At 35.2% G+C, this 14,708-nt stretch overlaps 1 protein-coding gene across 7 annotated transcripts in view; it reads right to left on the bottom strand.

The window, feature by feature from the left end:
* Window positions 1–1,403: 1,403 nt before the first annotated feature.
* Ptpn13 (protein tyrosine phosphatase non-receptor type 13) overlaps window positions 1,404–14,708 on the bottom strand; it is a 201,942-nt gene continuing 188,637 nt past the window's right edge. For all 7 annotated transcript variants that reach the window (XM_076864474.2, XM_076864476.2, XM_076864480.2 and 4 more), the window contains 7 exons: window positions 13,843–13,946; window positions 11,429–11,577; window positions 9,401–9,491; window positions 6,823–7,160; window positions 4,899–5,114; window positions 3,442–3,504; window positions 1,404–2,036 (listed from right to left, as the gene is read on the bottom strand). In XM_076864474.2, the coding sequence (XP_076720589.2) occupies window positions 1,941–2,036; window positions 3,442–3,504; window positions 4,899–5,114; window positions 6,823–7,160; window positions 9,401–9,491; window positions 11,429–11,577; window positions 13,843–13,946 (1,057 nt within the window). In that variant the 3' untranslated portion in view covers window positions 1,404–1,940. The remainder of the gene's footprint in view (window positions 2,037–3,441; window positions 3,505–4,898; window positions 5,115–6,822; window positions 7,161–9,400; window positions 9,492–11,428; window positions 11,578–13,842; window positions 13,947–14,708) is intronic.

The following is a 14,708-nucleotide window of genomic DNA, read 5'->3' as shown; positions in this document are numbered from 1 at the left end:
TTATGCTTGATTCACTAAGATTTGGGTTTATGTTTTATAATACTTAGCTAATAAAAGGTCTGTGAGGAGCTAGGCTGTCTTTATACATTAATGTGATATTCGAGTTTTTTCTGTGCCTGGGCTCTATGGCCTCATCTTCCTAAACAGAGTGGTCTTAGCAAGTGACTCATACCATTCCATGGTGGTGGAGCCAGATCCCACAATGCAGGCAGTAATGGATTTATTATAATCAAGTTTCCACTCAGGGGTCATAAACCTAAACCTAAATTTTTTTTCTCAGTTTCCATTTCCTAGTTACATTCTTTCCAGAGAAAGTATCCTCCAGCTTTGCCCTCTCCCATCTGTGCTGACTTCTGATGGTAGCTAATTGCCCTCAGCTGTACTGGCTCTTGGAGCTTTGCCTTGTGGCTCCACATGCCCAGGAAAACAAGGCCTCAGGATTCCAACTCACTCAGAACAGAGATTTCCAAATGTTTTTAAAGTAACAGAAACCTTTTTTTTTTTTCCTTTTCCCAAATGATAATTCTGTTTACAATTAAAGTTTATAAAAGAAGTCTTCTGATTGAAGTGGGAATGGTGGTGGTGAAGCTTCTCTTGCCAGATTCAGATCCCATTCTGAGTAGGAGCCAAACCTGTTACTTGGCAAGGGAGTCAGGAGATCACCAGGAAGCTTTAGTTATTTACTGATACTGTCTTCTGCCTTCAAATAGCCTCAGCTCCTTAGGAACAGGTCCCAGTAAACCACTGCACTTGGTTAGGATTACAAATTCGAATCAATTAGCTCCGAATTGATATAATCTTATGATGAACCAGGGAGTGTTCTGGGTCATGGAGTGGTGTCAGAGCTGAATGGAAGGAGACAGAATTCGGATTTAGCAAAACAAGTTCAGTATTGAGAATCATAGAACCGAAAACTAAAGTAGGCATTCAGAGGCTGAGCTGTTTTCCTTCCTATTTGGCAAAACCAAACATAAACCTCTCAGGCAGGACAACAGTGGTTTCCTTGATTACTCCTTTTGGTTAACTGACTTTTCTAAGTATTACTTCAAACAGGTCTTAAAAGACTCTGATTTATGTATCAACTAAGTGTAGAAAGTGGGCACCACTTACAGGGAGGTAGAAGTTTCTTCTCTTAGCTTCTGTTAAGCCAGACATGACCCTCATGACAGTGCTTAATGACGATCCACAGGATGATGACAAACTCCCATTCTCTGTGGCCTGGACTGACTGGGACCAGCTGGGGAGATGGGAAGTTGGGGTCCAGAGGTCACTGGCTTCCCAGAGGACTGTGTGTTGTGATAAAAAAACTGAAAGTATCTGTCTACACAGTTTTGGCTGTTGATGTTTTAAGGTGTATTTTTATTTACAAAGTGAGAATGATACATTACAAACAGATGACACAGTTACAAACATCTGATAAATCCATTTTCATGAAAAAGTATATAAATATATTACAGGAAATTCTATATAGTAAACATTAGAAATTGACATGGTAAACATTTGCTACCTTTTTTCTATGCCAATATTACTGTCACTTAAAGCTTAAATACTGGTTTCAAGTATCCTCTATAAAATACCTCTACTTTATTAAAATACTGGAAATTTTTTTTGCTATAAACAAGATTGGTACATTAAAAATAGACTCAGTGTATCCTCTAACAATGTCCACTATAATCAAATGCTGCCTCTAGCCTTTAGATCTGAATTATTCAGTTAGTGTTAAACATTTTTTAATAATTGTCATTGGTTATGGTAGCTGTAAAAAATACAGCATTTCAACACTATTTATTGTTATAAAGACTGCCCCTCCACGGTAGAGGAGAATAAGCATAATATTGCATGGCCTTGCTGCTCTATAACTCTTATTTTAAGTAGAGAGCAGGAGTTTGTTGGAGGTTCAGGAGAAATACGGAGACATTCAGAAGGCTGCTCTTTCCCTGTTATTTAGAAAGATGAGGCTGGTCTTTTTGCTCTTCTTCAGCCTGAAGACGTGTCAAGACATAGAGGATGACTTGATAGCAGAAAATATACTGATCCTATAGCCAACAAAACAAAACCACAGCAATGAATACACATAGAACTTTCAATGTGTCACAAATATCATACTCAGCTACACCCTTAATAGAAGCAATGTTTGAGGAGTTTAGAAAATATGGAATATTTTTGTTTAAATGCTAAATGTCAGAAACATTACAAAGCAGCCTACAGAAAAATTATAAAAAAACAGAAACCGGATTGACAATATGAGGGGTAAAGCCTGGGAGTTGGAGGTGGTGGTATTTAGAGAACTAAGTGAAGTTGTCTCTGACTGGCAGCCATTTCTATTTTTGTGCTTTGATAATATTTCATGAAAATTAATTTCCTTCATAATTTCTGCTAGATTTATTGAACTCACCTTAATGTTTCAAAATACCAAAAATTTAATATAAAGAACCTATTAAAATGATTTCCTTTAAATAATTTAGAACAAAAGAATATACAAAGAGAGAAATCAAAGTTTGGGGAAATATAATTGATATTTACATATTCTTTAAATATGAAATCTTTTCTTTCAATATTTTAGAACAAAATATGAAAATCAAAGATTTTTGAAAATGAATCCTTGTGGTTCTCAAAATTATTCTCTTTAAGTTGATGGTATTGGTATCTGAGTTTTTTTTTGTTGTTGTTATTTTGTTGTTGTTATTAGCAACTCTCTGAAAGTAGGATTATGAGTAGCCTTTTAATTTTCTTGGTGCTCCCCTGTATTTTAGCTTTTCTGCATGTGCCACATCATCTCTCTTTCTCTTACACTGCCTACAACTCTTTGGCAAATACACTTCACATAATGTCCTCCTCCTCTGTCCACACCCACCACTCTGGCTACAGGCCTGTGATAACTCCCATGTACTCAGAGGAAAGCCCAAATTCTGGCTCTTATCACTTCTTCTCTGACTTCACATTCTCCCACTCTCCTCTGTGCTCTGGTCATGACCGTTCTTGAACCTGTACTTACTTGTGGTCCACTCCCACTTAGACTTCCATGGAGGCAGTGCACTCTGCCTGAAGGCTCCCCCAAATAGCTTCATGACATCTTCCTTCAAATCTCTGCTTAAGTGTTACCTTCCCAATGGTAACACTATTTAAAATTATATCCACAATCTGCCACGACTGATTCCCTTTACCTACTCTTCTTTTTTCTGAAGAGTACTTTCTTAGATCCTATATATTTCATTGTACATATTTAACATATTTATGGTCTGCCATCCTTATTGCAAATCCTGCTAGAATTCCTCTGTTACTCTATCAGGATCTGACTAAGTTGGTATGTTTGAACTCAGGAATCCCAGGCTAGCCTGGACAACACTTAGACAGCCCATCTCAAAAAAAAAAAGTTTAATAAGAACTTTTTAAACTATTAGAATCTTTATAAATTCCTTCTTCAAATAGGCCTAGACTTACCTCTGTCTGAACCATTCCATGTCTTTGTAGTCTCATGCAGCGCACTAAATCAGAAATGTCAAACTGCCCAAGAAAATAGAATGTACACGTTAGATACAAAGGGAAAAGAACCACATCCCCAGCCCTATTTTGTATTTTATTTAGAGACAGGGTCTCACTAAATTGCTTAGCCTCTCACTTTTTCTGAGGCTGGCTTTGGACTCACGATCTTCCTGCCTCAGCCTTCGGAGATTACAGGTGTGCACCACAGTGCCTGGGCCCCCCCTTTCACTTTCTTGTAGTTTTGGGAAACTGTCTTAGACAAAATGACTTAGAGAACTGACTTTGTCATCAGTTGGTATTCTTATTTATGATCTAAGAATTAGAGTAGGTTATTATCCTCTGTAAAAATCTGTAACAAAAATTCTCTTTCCTAAAATTTGGCTAATTATAATTAAAAAATATAAATTACTTTCCTTAGATATTGCATTTCTGAATAAAATTCTATATCTTTTGATTTTAGCTGACATTTAACAGTTTGAAAAAAGGACGAAATAGACTATTTGGTTTTGTTCTACATAAATTATTATAGTTGATATTATAAGAGTATGTAAAGTACAAAATACAACTACTTTTAACAAATCTTTAAAAGACAGTTATTGGCTTGGGAGGCTGAGGCAGGAGAAGTGCGAGTCCAAAGCAAGCCTCAGTAACTTAGTGAGACCCTATCTTTAAATAAAACATAAAAAAGGGTAGGGATATGGCTCAGTGGTTAAGTGCGTCCCTAAGTTCAAACCCTGGTACCAAAAAAAGACAAGAAAAAGACAATTATATTAATTACATATTCTAGTTTCTGTCATTTTTACATAGATTTATACTAATTAGATCTAAAAGTAAGATTATACTCATATTTGCTTGGTTTATCTAGTAATAATTTTTTAAATTGAAAGAGAAAATTTAGCATTAATTTGTATAACAAAATGTACATTTCTTATACATTTTCTTTTGTACAATTTTTTTTAAAAAATATTTTTAGTTGTAGATGGACACAATACTTTTATTTATTTGTTTATGTGGTATTGAGAATCAAACTCAGTGTCTCACAGATGCTAGGCAAGCACTCTACCATGGAGCTACAACCTCAGCCCTATACATCAATATTTCTATCCCCAAAGTGTGATGAAAATTCTGACTTTAATCTTATACAGGCATAAAGACTATAAAGGATAAAAATGCAACACTGCATATGGGGTTTTTGAGCACAGTATTAAAATACACATTATTTTTTAAAAAATATTTTTTAGTTCTCAATGGACATTTACTTATTTATGGTGCTGAGAATTGAACCCAGTGTCTCACACATGCTAGGCAAGTGCTCTACCACTGAGCCACAACCCCTGCCCTAAAATACACATTATTAAACAGATTCCAGCATAATTTCTGGTCATATGCAGATTCAGAATATATCTTGTACTCACTTCAAGATCTTGACTGATTAATCCCAGAACTACATCTATGCATATCAGGGTCCCTGAACGTCCAATGCCAGCACTGCAGTGCGTAATGATTGGGCCTGACTTATGGACGTGTCTCATGTAAGAGATAAACGTGAGCAGGTCATCCGGCTGAGAAGGTGTATCGTGGTCTGGCCAGGCAGTGAAATTCAAATGAAAAATATGTCGCACCTCTCCTGTCTGAAATTGTAAAACAATTAGTACATGTCATGCAATATTATTCCTACATAATTAGTTCTTAGTATTATTTTGTCCTGTCAAATTTTGAATTGTGTATTGGATCAGATTGAAAGAAGAATGAAACAGGTGAAAGAATTCCATTAAGAAACATATGGAGTGCCGGGGATATAGCTCAATGGTAGAGAATTCGTAGAAACCTGTGAATTCAATCCCCAGTGCTGAAAAAAAACAAGACAAAACAAAACAAACAAAAACTAAAACAAAGCCACAAAAAACACATGGAAAGCCTTCAGCAAGAAGGCTGCTAGATCTGCTTTTTTTTCAGTGATGGAGATTGACCTAGGCCTTGTGCATACTAGGCAAGAGCTCTCCTATTGACTGATATCCCCAGACCTGTAATGAATCTTTAAATACACTGGACACAGGGTTAGGGCTCTAGGGCCTGTGACTGGAATGTCCTCCCTCTTCCCACCCCCAGTTATGCCTCTGTGGCTCACTCAACAACTTCAGTTTTTATCACATGCCATTTCTCAAGTCTTCCCTCACTACTGAAAATGCAACATGCTTCTCTCTCTCCCTCATCCGTTTGTCATTCCTTGCTTTATTCTTTCCATAGCACTATTGACACCAGTATCTTTTCATTAGGAAGTAAACCCCATGAGGTGTGGAATTTTTTTTGTCTGCATTGTTAACTGCTCAATCCCTAGGGCCCTGTAACAGGGACTGAGCTCTACAAATCTGTGTGGATTAAGTGACCCAATCACTTGAGGAATATTGAACAACTGTGCTAGCCTCTGTGATAGGTAAGCTGGTGTATGTGAATAAAGAGGTATATATCATATGGTACCCATGAATACATACAATTTTTATATGTCAAAACAAATTTTAAGTTAAACAATAAGTATAATCTTTAATTCTCTGTAAAACAACAAATCACAGACTACATTTACATGCCAACCACAAAATTGCACTGATATACTTTGCTTCTGTGAAGGTAAACCATCTTGTTTCTTTAAAAAAGCTAACCAACCAGTAGGAAATACATTACTCACCATAGCACCCATTACTGGAGAAGGGTGTAGTAAGGGCAGGGAGGACAGAAGCGAGAAAGCAGCTGTAGCTCTACTTAAGGTCTGACCACTAAAACTCAAGCTAAATGTACTCAGTGTTAGTGACTACAGTAAGAATTATCTAAATGACAAATGATAATGTTAAAATTGTTCATTTATTTTCAAATGTGGAAAAGCTACCTTTTTGAGGGATATTTTCAACTCAGAAATTTTAAAAAACTCTTAAAATAGAGTCAACTTTGAATTTGACCTTGAAAAATAAGTTTCCAGGGCTGCGGTTGCAGGTCAGTGGTAGAGTACTTGCCTAGCGTGGATGCAGACCTGGGTTTGATCCCCCTACTGCAAAAACAAAACAAACAACTCGCAGAAGTCTCCATCCCATAGCTTCTGAGCCATTCTTAGCTATCACTAAGCAATGGATGACAAATGATCATGTATTCATTTTCAATCTAATACAGTACACACTGGAGGAAATTCATGAAGAGGGTCACATTAAAAATTTTTATGCTTGATAAGAAAAAAACAGGGGCTTATGATTTTTAATCTAAAAATACATTGACGTAACCATGGCAAGAGTCTTGGCCTGGTTTCCAATGAGGAGATGAGGCTGACTACATGGAAAGCTTTAATTCACTCACCTGAATGTCTTCTAGGGTCAATGCCCTCACTACAAAACCCTTCAGCTGCTGCAATCTCACAAGAGCCAGCCGAAGTCTGTCGTTGGCCATTGTTGTTTTGCCCAGGATGTTAGGCCAATAGCGCTGGCACTTGATTTTTTCTCCTTCTACTTCTTGGGTCATCATGGCTATCACTGTGGACTTTTGTTCCCAGATCATCTGCCAAAAATCTCCAACAGTAGTAGGAAGGGGCCCCTGGCAGGCAATGTAAAGAAACTCTTCCTTCCCCACTGGTATCTTGATGAAACTGGCATTAATATATCCACCTTCATCTCCAAGAGGCACTCTTGTGGCATCATCTGTGAATTTCCCACCACAAAACCATTCATATTATATATTGTTAAACAAGAGTCAGATAGCGTAAATCAAAGGTCATGGGAAATTCTTATAACCATAGCTGCAATCAGAAACACATTTTAATAGAAGTATATTTTAAAAATGAAGCACAGCAAATGATTTTACATCTACTCCTTTCATATTTAAGAATATCTAAGATGTCAGCTTTGTTTCTCATGTTTGAAATTTTGATAGTTATTATTTACATAAATTTGGTTAAAGAAATAAAAACAGATGCATATTGAACTTCATAATAACTAGAGGGAGCTGGGGTTGTAGCTCAGTGGTAGAAAGCTTGCCTAGCACAAGTGAAATATTAGATTCAATCCTCAGCACAACATAAAAATATATCAATAAAATAAAGGTATTAAAAAACATTAAAAAATAAAAAAAACTAGAGAAATAAGCAAAAACAACATTGCTACTTCTACTCCATCAATATTTTAATGCTAATGACAATAATAATAGTACTAAGTGACAATGCCAAACACCTTTTCATATAATAAAAGTTGATATTATTGTGTCATTAAATAACTTACTACAAATACCATTGGCATAAATAACCCTTGTGGATTATTTAAATCATATACTTTTTATTAGTCATCCAAAGAATAACAATAAATAAAAAGGAAACTCATTTGCACATAGACCATCTTTGTCTAATTATAACTTTGTAGAGTCAAAATATAATCTTTAAAACTAGGCTGCCCCAATGAAAAGTATGTATTAGTTCTCTTTTATTGAAGTTATACAGTCAATGGTTTATCAAGAAAATAAATTTGCATGCATGTGTATATTAGAAGTCAATTTTAGTTCAAATATCTATAAATTTCACTAGTAATTTTGGTGATTATCAAATTAAAACCTTTTTTTTTTTTTTTTTTTTTTTTTGTTAGTGGGGATTGAACCTAGGGGGTGCTCTACCACTGAATTATATCCCAGACCTTTTAATTTTTTCTTTCGAGGCAAGGTCTTTCTTAAGTTGTCCAGGCTGGACTAGGACTTGTGGTCTTGCCTCAGCCTCCAGACTCTCTGGGATTACAGGAGTGAACCACCATACCTGGTTTAATTTAAAACCTTTTAAAGATAGGTTTCAAAATTCTCTTTGTTATTTGACTTCTATCCCGTAGGCCATCCTGGCTGTTTGTTTCATGGAAACGAATTCACTAATTAGTTTTTTTTATTTATGACTTATCCCATTCTGATTTGATATTCTCATCTGAGCTTTTTTTTTTTTTTTGTCTTAAAATAACTCCCACCTACCTTATGACCTATTCCATTTTTAAAAGACCAAGATTCAGTTTTTTATAGGAAGTTTTTCAAAATAAACTTTGTATCTTCCATCATGATTGAAAACTTCAAGTGCATTATTATTGAGTGCATTATTTGACATTGTTGGGTTTGTGTAAAGATAAGGTCAGTGTGTTATATGTTGTAATCCAAAGTGCTAATATGTAAATTTGGCTGATAATAACTAAAAGAAGTTGCTAGAGCTTAATTTCCTTTCCCTTCCCTTCCTTTCTCTTCATTTCCCTTCATGCTGGGAATTGAACCCAAGGTCTTGCTCATGCTAAGCAAATTATCACTGAGTCATATCTTTATAGTTTAATATTTTGGCTATGTACATATACTTGTACAAAATTTTTTAAAAAATCAAACTGTTGGTTAGTGAAACGGGCAAAACATAGCTTAAAATAATACCTTTTATTTTCTTCTGGTGTCTAAATGATTCGAAGTCTAATGTAATTTTTTTTTTTTTTTTTTTTTTTTTTTGTGCTGGGGATCAAACCCAGGGCCTGTGTATGCTAAACAAAGACTCTACATCACCAGCCCTCAAAGTCTGGTAGTTTCACTGTAGTCATATCCATGTATATAGCTACTAACATCATTGACATGTCTGTAAACTTAAAGTAAGTGGAATAAATTGATGGTGGTTGTGACATGAATCCAAAAAAGTGCTCATCCAAAAGCCAATTCATATTTTTAAAAAGACTTTAAGACTTCTCTGAGTTTTAGAATATGTAGATAATTTTAAAAAGAATTCACATTGTATATCTAAATTTGCTACTGATGCAAATCTCTGAAAGTGTTATGTATGTACATGCTTATGTGATGGATACATAGGCTAAACTAGCATACAGACTTTAAATCAATTTAAATTATATTGAACATACATTCAGTGTAAAGCCAAATTGGAACTTACAGGGAAGTATATTTTTGTATCTGTTCTTCTTTCTGTTTTCCTTGGTCTGTCCAATTAGGCATTGATCCAAAGGCTTTAATTCCTGAAGATTCTATAAGCAAAGTTGCAAATAAAGTTAAATGTGTTGAGAAAAGCAGTAATTCAGCAAATGTTTTCAATGTGTTGAGTACAAAAGTAGTTGATTGAAATAACCAGGTGTTAAGAAATAAACACATCCTAAAGTAAACCTAAAATTAATACTGACTTGACAAATAAGTGTTGAAATATATTATTGCAAGCACCTTTAAATATGTTGCTCTCAATTAACTTTATGAAATAGTACCTTGTGTCAAAAGTTTTAAATCCAGTTTCAAAATGTCTGCAATTATTTTTTTTTAGAAAAGAATATACTTCATAAAAATAACTTTGGCTTAATGTAATAATGTAGAATAAGATTTCTTTTTTAAAAAACTTTTATGTGTTCTTTTTAGTTATACATGACAGTAAAATGTATTTTGACATATTATAGATGGAGTATAACTTCCCATTCTTGTGACTGTACATGATGTGGAGCTATACTGGTTGAATCAGACATACGTTCACATACTCATATGAAAAGGAACGTATGTCTGATTCATTCTACTGTCTTTCCTATTCCTATACCCCCTGCCTTCCCCCATTCTCCTTTGTCTAATTCAGTGAACTTCTATTCCACCTGCCCCCACCTGCCCCTTATTGTGTGTTAGTATCACCTATCAGAGAGAACATTCAGCCTTTGGTTTTCTGGATTGCCTTATTTCACTTATCACGATAGTCTCCAGTTCTATCCATTTACTGGCAAATGCCATTTCATAGAATACAATGTCTTGACAGCATTGCCTGTGGGGTGACAGACTACTCCATACCTGATATTATTGTGGTCAGATACTCCACTACTGTAAAATCAATTCTCTCTTTTCATTCATTCCCTTATTCAAAAAATACATATTGAATGTCTATTATATGCAAGGTACTATGGTAAGTGCTGGGAACACAGCAAAAAAATATACTTCTGGTTTTCATGGAATTTATAGGCCATTGTGAGAAAGAGGCAATAAAGAAGTAAATAAACAGGTATTGAATATGGGCTTTGGGGATATTAAAAAGCTGCTTTGATAGAGAAAAACGTAGATCAGCTTTATAAGGATTGTGATAGAAGTTCTCTGATGATGACCTTCAAACCTAAGAACTTAAGATATCATTTCCAGGGGCTGGAGGTATAGCTCAGTGGTAGAGCGCTTGCCTGGCACATGTGAGGCACTGGGCTCGATCCTGAACACCACATTAAATAAATAAAAATAAAGTATTAAAAACAAAAAGATACAAAAGTATTTTTTTAAAGGTATTTCCACAAAAGAGATTTGGAGAAAGGAGGAGTATACCTTCATTCCTGTGAGCTTCAGTTTTGAAATCTATACAATACAGTAAGTCTTTTGACTTACAAAAATCAAAGCAACAAGCATAGCAGGTACTCCCAATGAAAGTTAGCTCCCTTTAAGGGTACTGAAGCTCAGGAAGTGGTCAACTAAACGGTTTGAGGGAGAGGGGCAAGGTCAACCCCTAAACCACAGTGGTGCCCTGTTTCTCTCACCTAGTGGTAAAGATGGATGGTGCCACAAGATCACAGGGGCAAGGGCTCTGAACCACTGCTGCTTTGAATAGGGTGCACATTCTTTACAAACTGCTGTGAAGTTTAGTAGACAGTTAGGATTTTTTAAAAAAACTTTTTATTGTTATATATGTGGTAGGGAAAATACCAAGTTCTGAGTAGTTAATACGATCTCTTTTAATCAATATCATTAGGGTTCTGCTTAGAAAAACAGATTTACTGCCGGAGATGACAAGATGGTGCTTCTATAGTTGGAAATGAGTTGACTACAGGTAGAGTTGGAAAGTAATAGGCACTTCCAAAATGTCTCCTAACCTTGGGTTAGTTGTAAGGACACATTTCTCTTACAAATAATGTAATGGTTCTTTGTAAAGAAAAGATCCCTTGGCAGGTACACTTACCTCCAGCTCTTTAGAAGGAATTCCTTGATCAAGTAAACCCCGTAACATTCGAATGACAGATTTTAACTTGGTCCCGGTGTATTTGCCAGAGGGAGCCACCTTGACCACAGGGAGTGCAGTGAGCTCCTCATTTGTCAGAAAGAGATGATCTAATAAGAAGACCAAATGTATATTATTCTAATAAATATTAATGTTTATGTTTAGATAAAAAACAATTAATCTCAGATAAGTAGTGAACTCAAATTTTGTTTTATAGTTACTTTTAGTCTTGTCAACTCCTTGAACTAAATAAAATTGTGCACATAAATCAAGTTGATATAATCATGCTGTTTGGGGGACCCAGAAATGGCACCCCAAAATACAGGGTTTAGGTATACTAAGTACAGAACCTTTTTCCCCAAAGATAGCCACAGAACCTTTAAACAGTACTCTAAATTTCTCCCAACTTCCTGTTTTAGAGCTGGCAATAAATAAATTCCCTGATCTATCATGTTTAGTGTTAGGTCATAAGATCTCATTCTAGAAAGTGTCCTGCCCTATAACTGGAAGAAATAGGAAAAAAACTGAACCCATAGTCCTTGCTGATATTACCGTCAATGTATTATTATGTATTATCATTAGGTCATTCTTTTTCTGTGTAATCACATTTTTATAAAACTGGTCATTCTTCATTAAACCTAGCATTAACAAAACAAAACAAAAAAGAGATAATCTAGCTGGAATACAGCAGACCATTCTTTAAAAAAAAAAAATTCCCCAGAATTTATTTAACCAATAAATGAATTAATTCAATCCTATTCTCACCTCATCTATTTTTACAAAAGGAGGGATCTTTAAATATGACAGATTTAGTAAGGCAACAGAATTAACAATAGACTGATAACTACAATCAGCCCAACAAGTCTTTGCCACAGTTTGGCTCTGTGATACCCACAATTGCTCAGAAGTTCTTAAGGCTCCTGAACTCTCCATTGTTTATACTTATAGTTTATATTCTTTTTGTTTCTCTTAACTTTCCCAGCCCTTTTATTTGATTTTAATTACACTGTTTTTATGAGGAAAATTAAAATTTTATGAGGAAAATTTATATTTTATATGGAAAATCTAAATTTGTTTTTAAGCACATGGGAAAAAAATGAAAAAAGATACTTCAGAAATTCATACAATGGGAGATTGCTCTATGAAGTGATTTTCTCTTCACCAGCCACTCTTGGGCATTCATAGGTAATATCCTGTCACCTGATATTTTCTTTAAGCTGATGAAGAATTAATTCCCTTGGTTTCATGAAAGAGCTGAGTCAACCAAGTATGTTAGAACAGCTATGGGACTAATTTGTACCTGCTCCATGGAAATTACTTATAATAGAGGGCAATTATTCACCTACACAAAAAAAGGAGAGACTTCTTGTTATAGCCTGCACAAATGTAGCTTTAATTAACTCCATCACTTGATTAAAGCATATTGATGATATAGCTACTATATAGGCAACAATATTGCTAGGCACCATGAGGGCTGCAAAGTTGAACAAGGTACCTCAGGAAGTGCAACATCTGGCTGGGGCATGGCTAGTGGAAATACAAAATTCACTCACATGAAACAATAATAAACTTTTTCAGAACTGTGTGTGAATGCAACAGGAGCCAAGGGCTGGGCAGGTAAGTGCAGGCTACTGGAGGTGACAAAGCACCATGTGCACAACAGTCAGCATAAGTCAAGAATTAATTAATTGAATTAACAATGCCACTGATTTCATTTAAAAAATTAAGATTTCAAATGATAAAACCATGTTTTTTCATTATATAGCATTTTTAAAAAAGACAAAATAAGGGAAATGAAACATGGTTAGGACTCTGTTTTCCCACTGGCTCAGTTATAAAAATGCAAAGGAAATGATAAAATAGATCAAATACTTCCTAGTTCTTAAAAGATAAGGCTCAGAGTCAAGGACAAAATTCCCCACCTTTCAGCCATTCTACCTGTTTTCCCATAAATAAAGTGTATTTCTTAACTTCTCATTCCATAATGGCAAACTAAAGTCATAACAGATTTATTTGTATGCTTTACTTTGGGGCAATGAGGCTTTTTTTTTTAATATTTATTTTTTAGGTGTAGATGGACACAATGACTTTATTTTTATGTGGTGCTGAGGATCGAACCCAGGCCCCGCCCGTGTTAGGCGAGTGCTCTACCGCTGAGCCACAATCCCAGCCTGCAATGAGGCTTTTTGACTACACCTGTGGGAATAATTTGGTTATATGTTGATGTTTGTCTATGTGATTTAAATGTATGTGTGAAACCAAAGAACATACATATATGATGGAATAACATCCATATATTCTGAAAATTTTCATTTTAAACACTTGCTTTCCTATCCATTGTTTTGAATGAAAAAACTGCTAAATAAAACTCTTGCCTTTATCAGGATCTTCATGGTTTGTTGTGTCTATGGGCAATTCATCACTTCCCCATGTTATCTCATCTTCATCAGTCTTCCTTTCTTGTGACTTCTGAGTTAAGCTATGCCAACAAAACACATTTGTAATATTTTATTTTTGTTCACAAAACAAATTTAAACATTATGGCCCAACCACTTATTTTTACTACAATTATTATAGTATTTTAAAATAGGTTGTCTGATTAGAAAAGCCAAATCCATAATTCTTAAAATTTATTAGCAGAAAGAAATTAAACAAAGGTGCAGAATTCATTGAACATAGTTTGAAATTTGTTTTCAAATACATCCCAAGTCTTTGAACCTCAAGGAGTCTCCTTGACGATGAGGAAAGTGGTGATTCAATGTCCACCATTCTGCATGGATGAGTAATCACAACTGGATCTGGGTACAGCTTTCTCTCCTTTTTATTCAGCACCTGCCCACTACTGCATCATCTGGAAGCTCCTTAATTTATTTAAAGAACTCCCTATTGATGGAACTAGTCTTTTGTTACAACCGGAGACCAGGAGGACATTCCTGTATCTGGGCACTCAATGTAATGAAACTCAATACAAGTTCTTATTATTTCAGGGATGCACGGCAGGTGGTATCCCTGGAAAGTTAGATGGCTAGAAAGTAGAGTCTAGGTAGAAGAACAGGGTTTAGGGCTAAGATGAGATGAAAAAGGATTATGTAAAAGTCTGAATATATTTCTCACTTTCTGATAAAGGAACAAAACAGAGTACTTATATCTTGATGACAACAGTACACACGACTAAAGCAGGACATGGTCTAATGCTCCAAAATGTCAACAACAGGGTAACAGTTATGTTGCTTTTATGGTA

The sequence above is a fragment of the Callospermophilus lateralis genome, chromosome 8 (genome assembly GCF_048772815.1).
Source record: "Callospermophilus lateralis isolate mCalLat2 chromosome 8, mCalLat2.hap1, whole genome shotgun sequence".
Lineage (NCBI taxonomy): Eukaryota > Metazoa > Chordata > Mammalia > Rodentia > Sciuridae > Callospermophilus > Callospermophilus lateralis.
The sequence above is the reverse complement of the archived record's forward strand: the minus strand, read 5'-3'. Positions and strand labels throughout refer to the sequence as shown.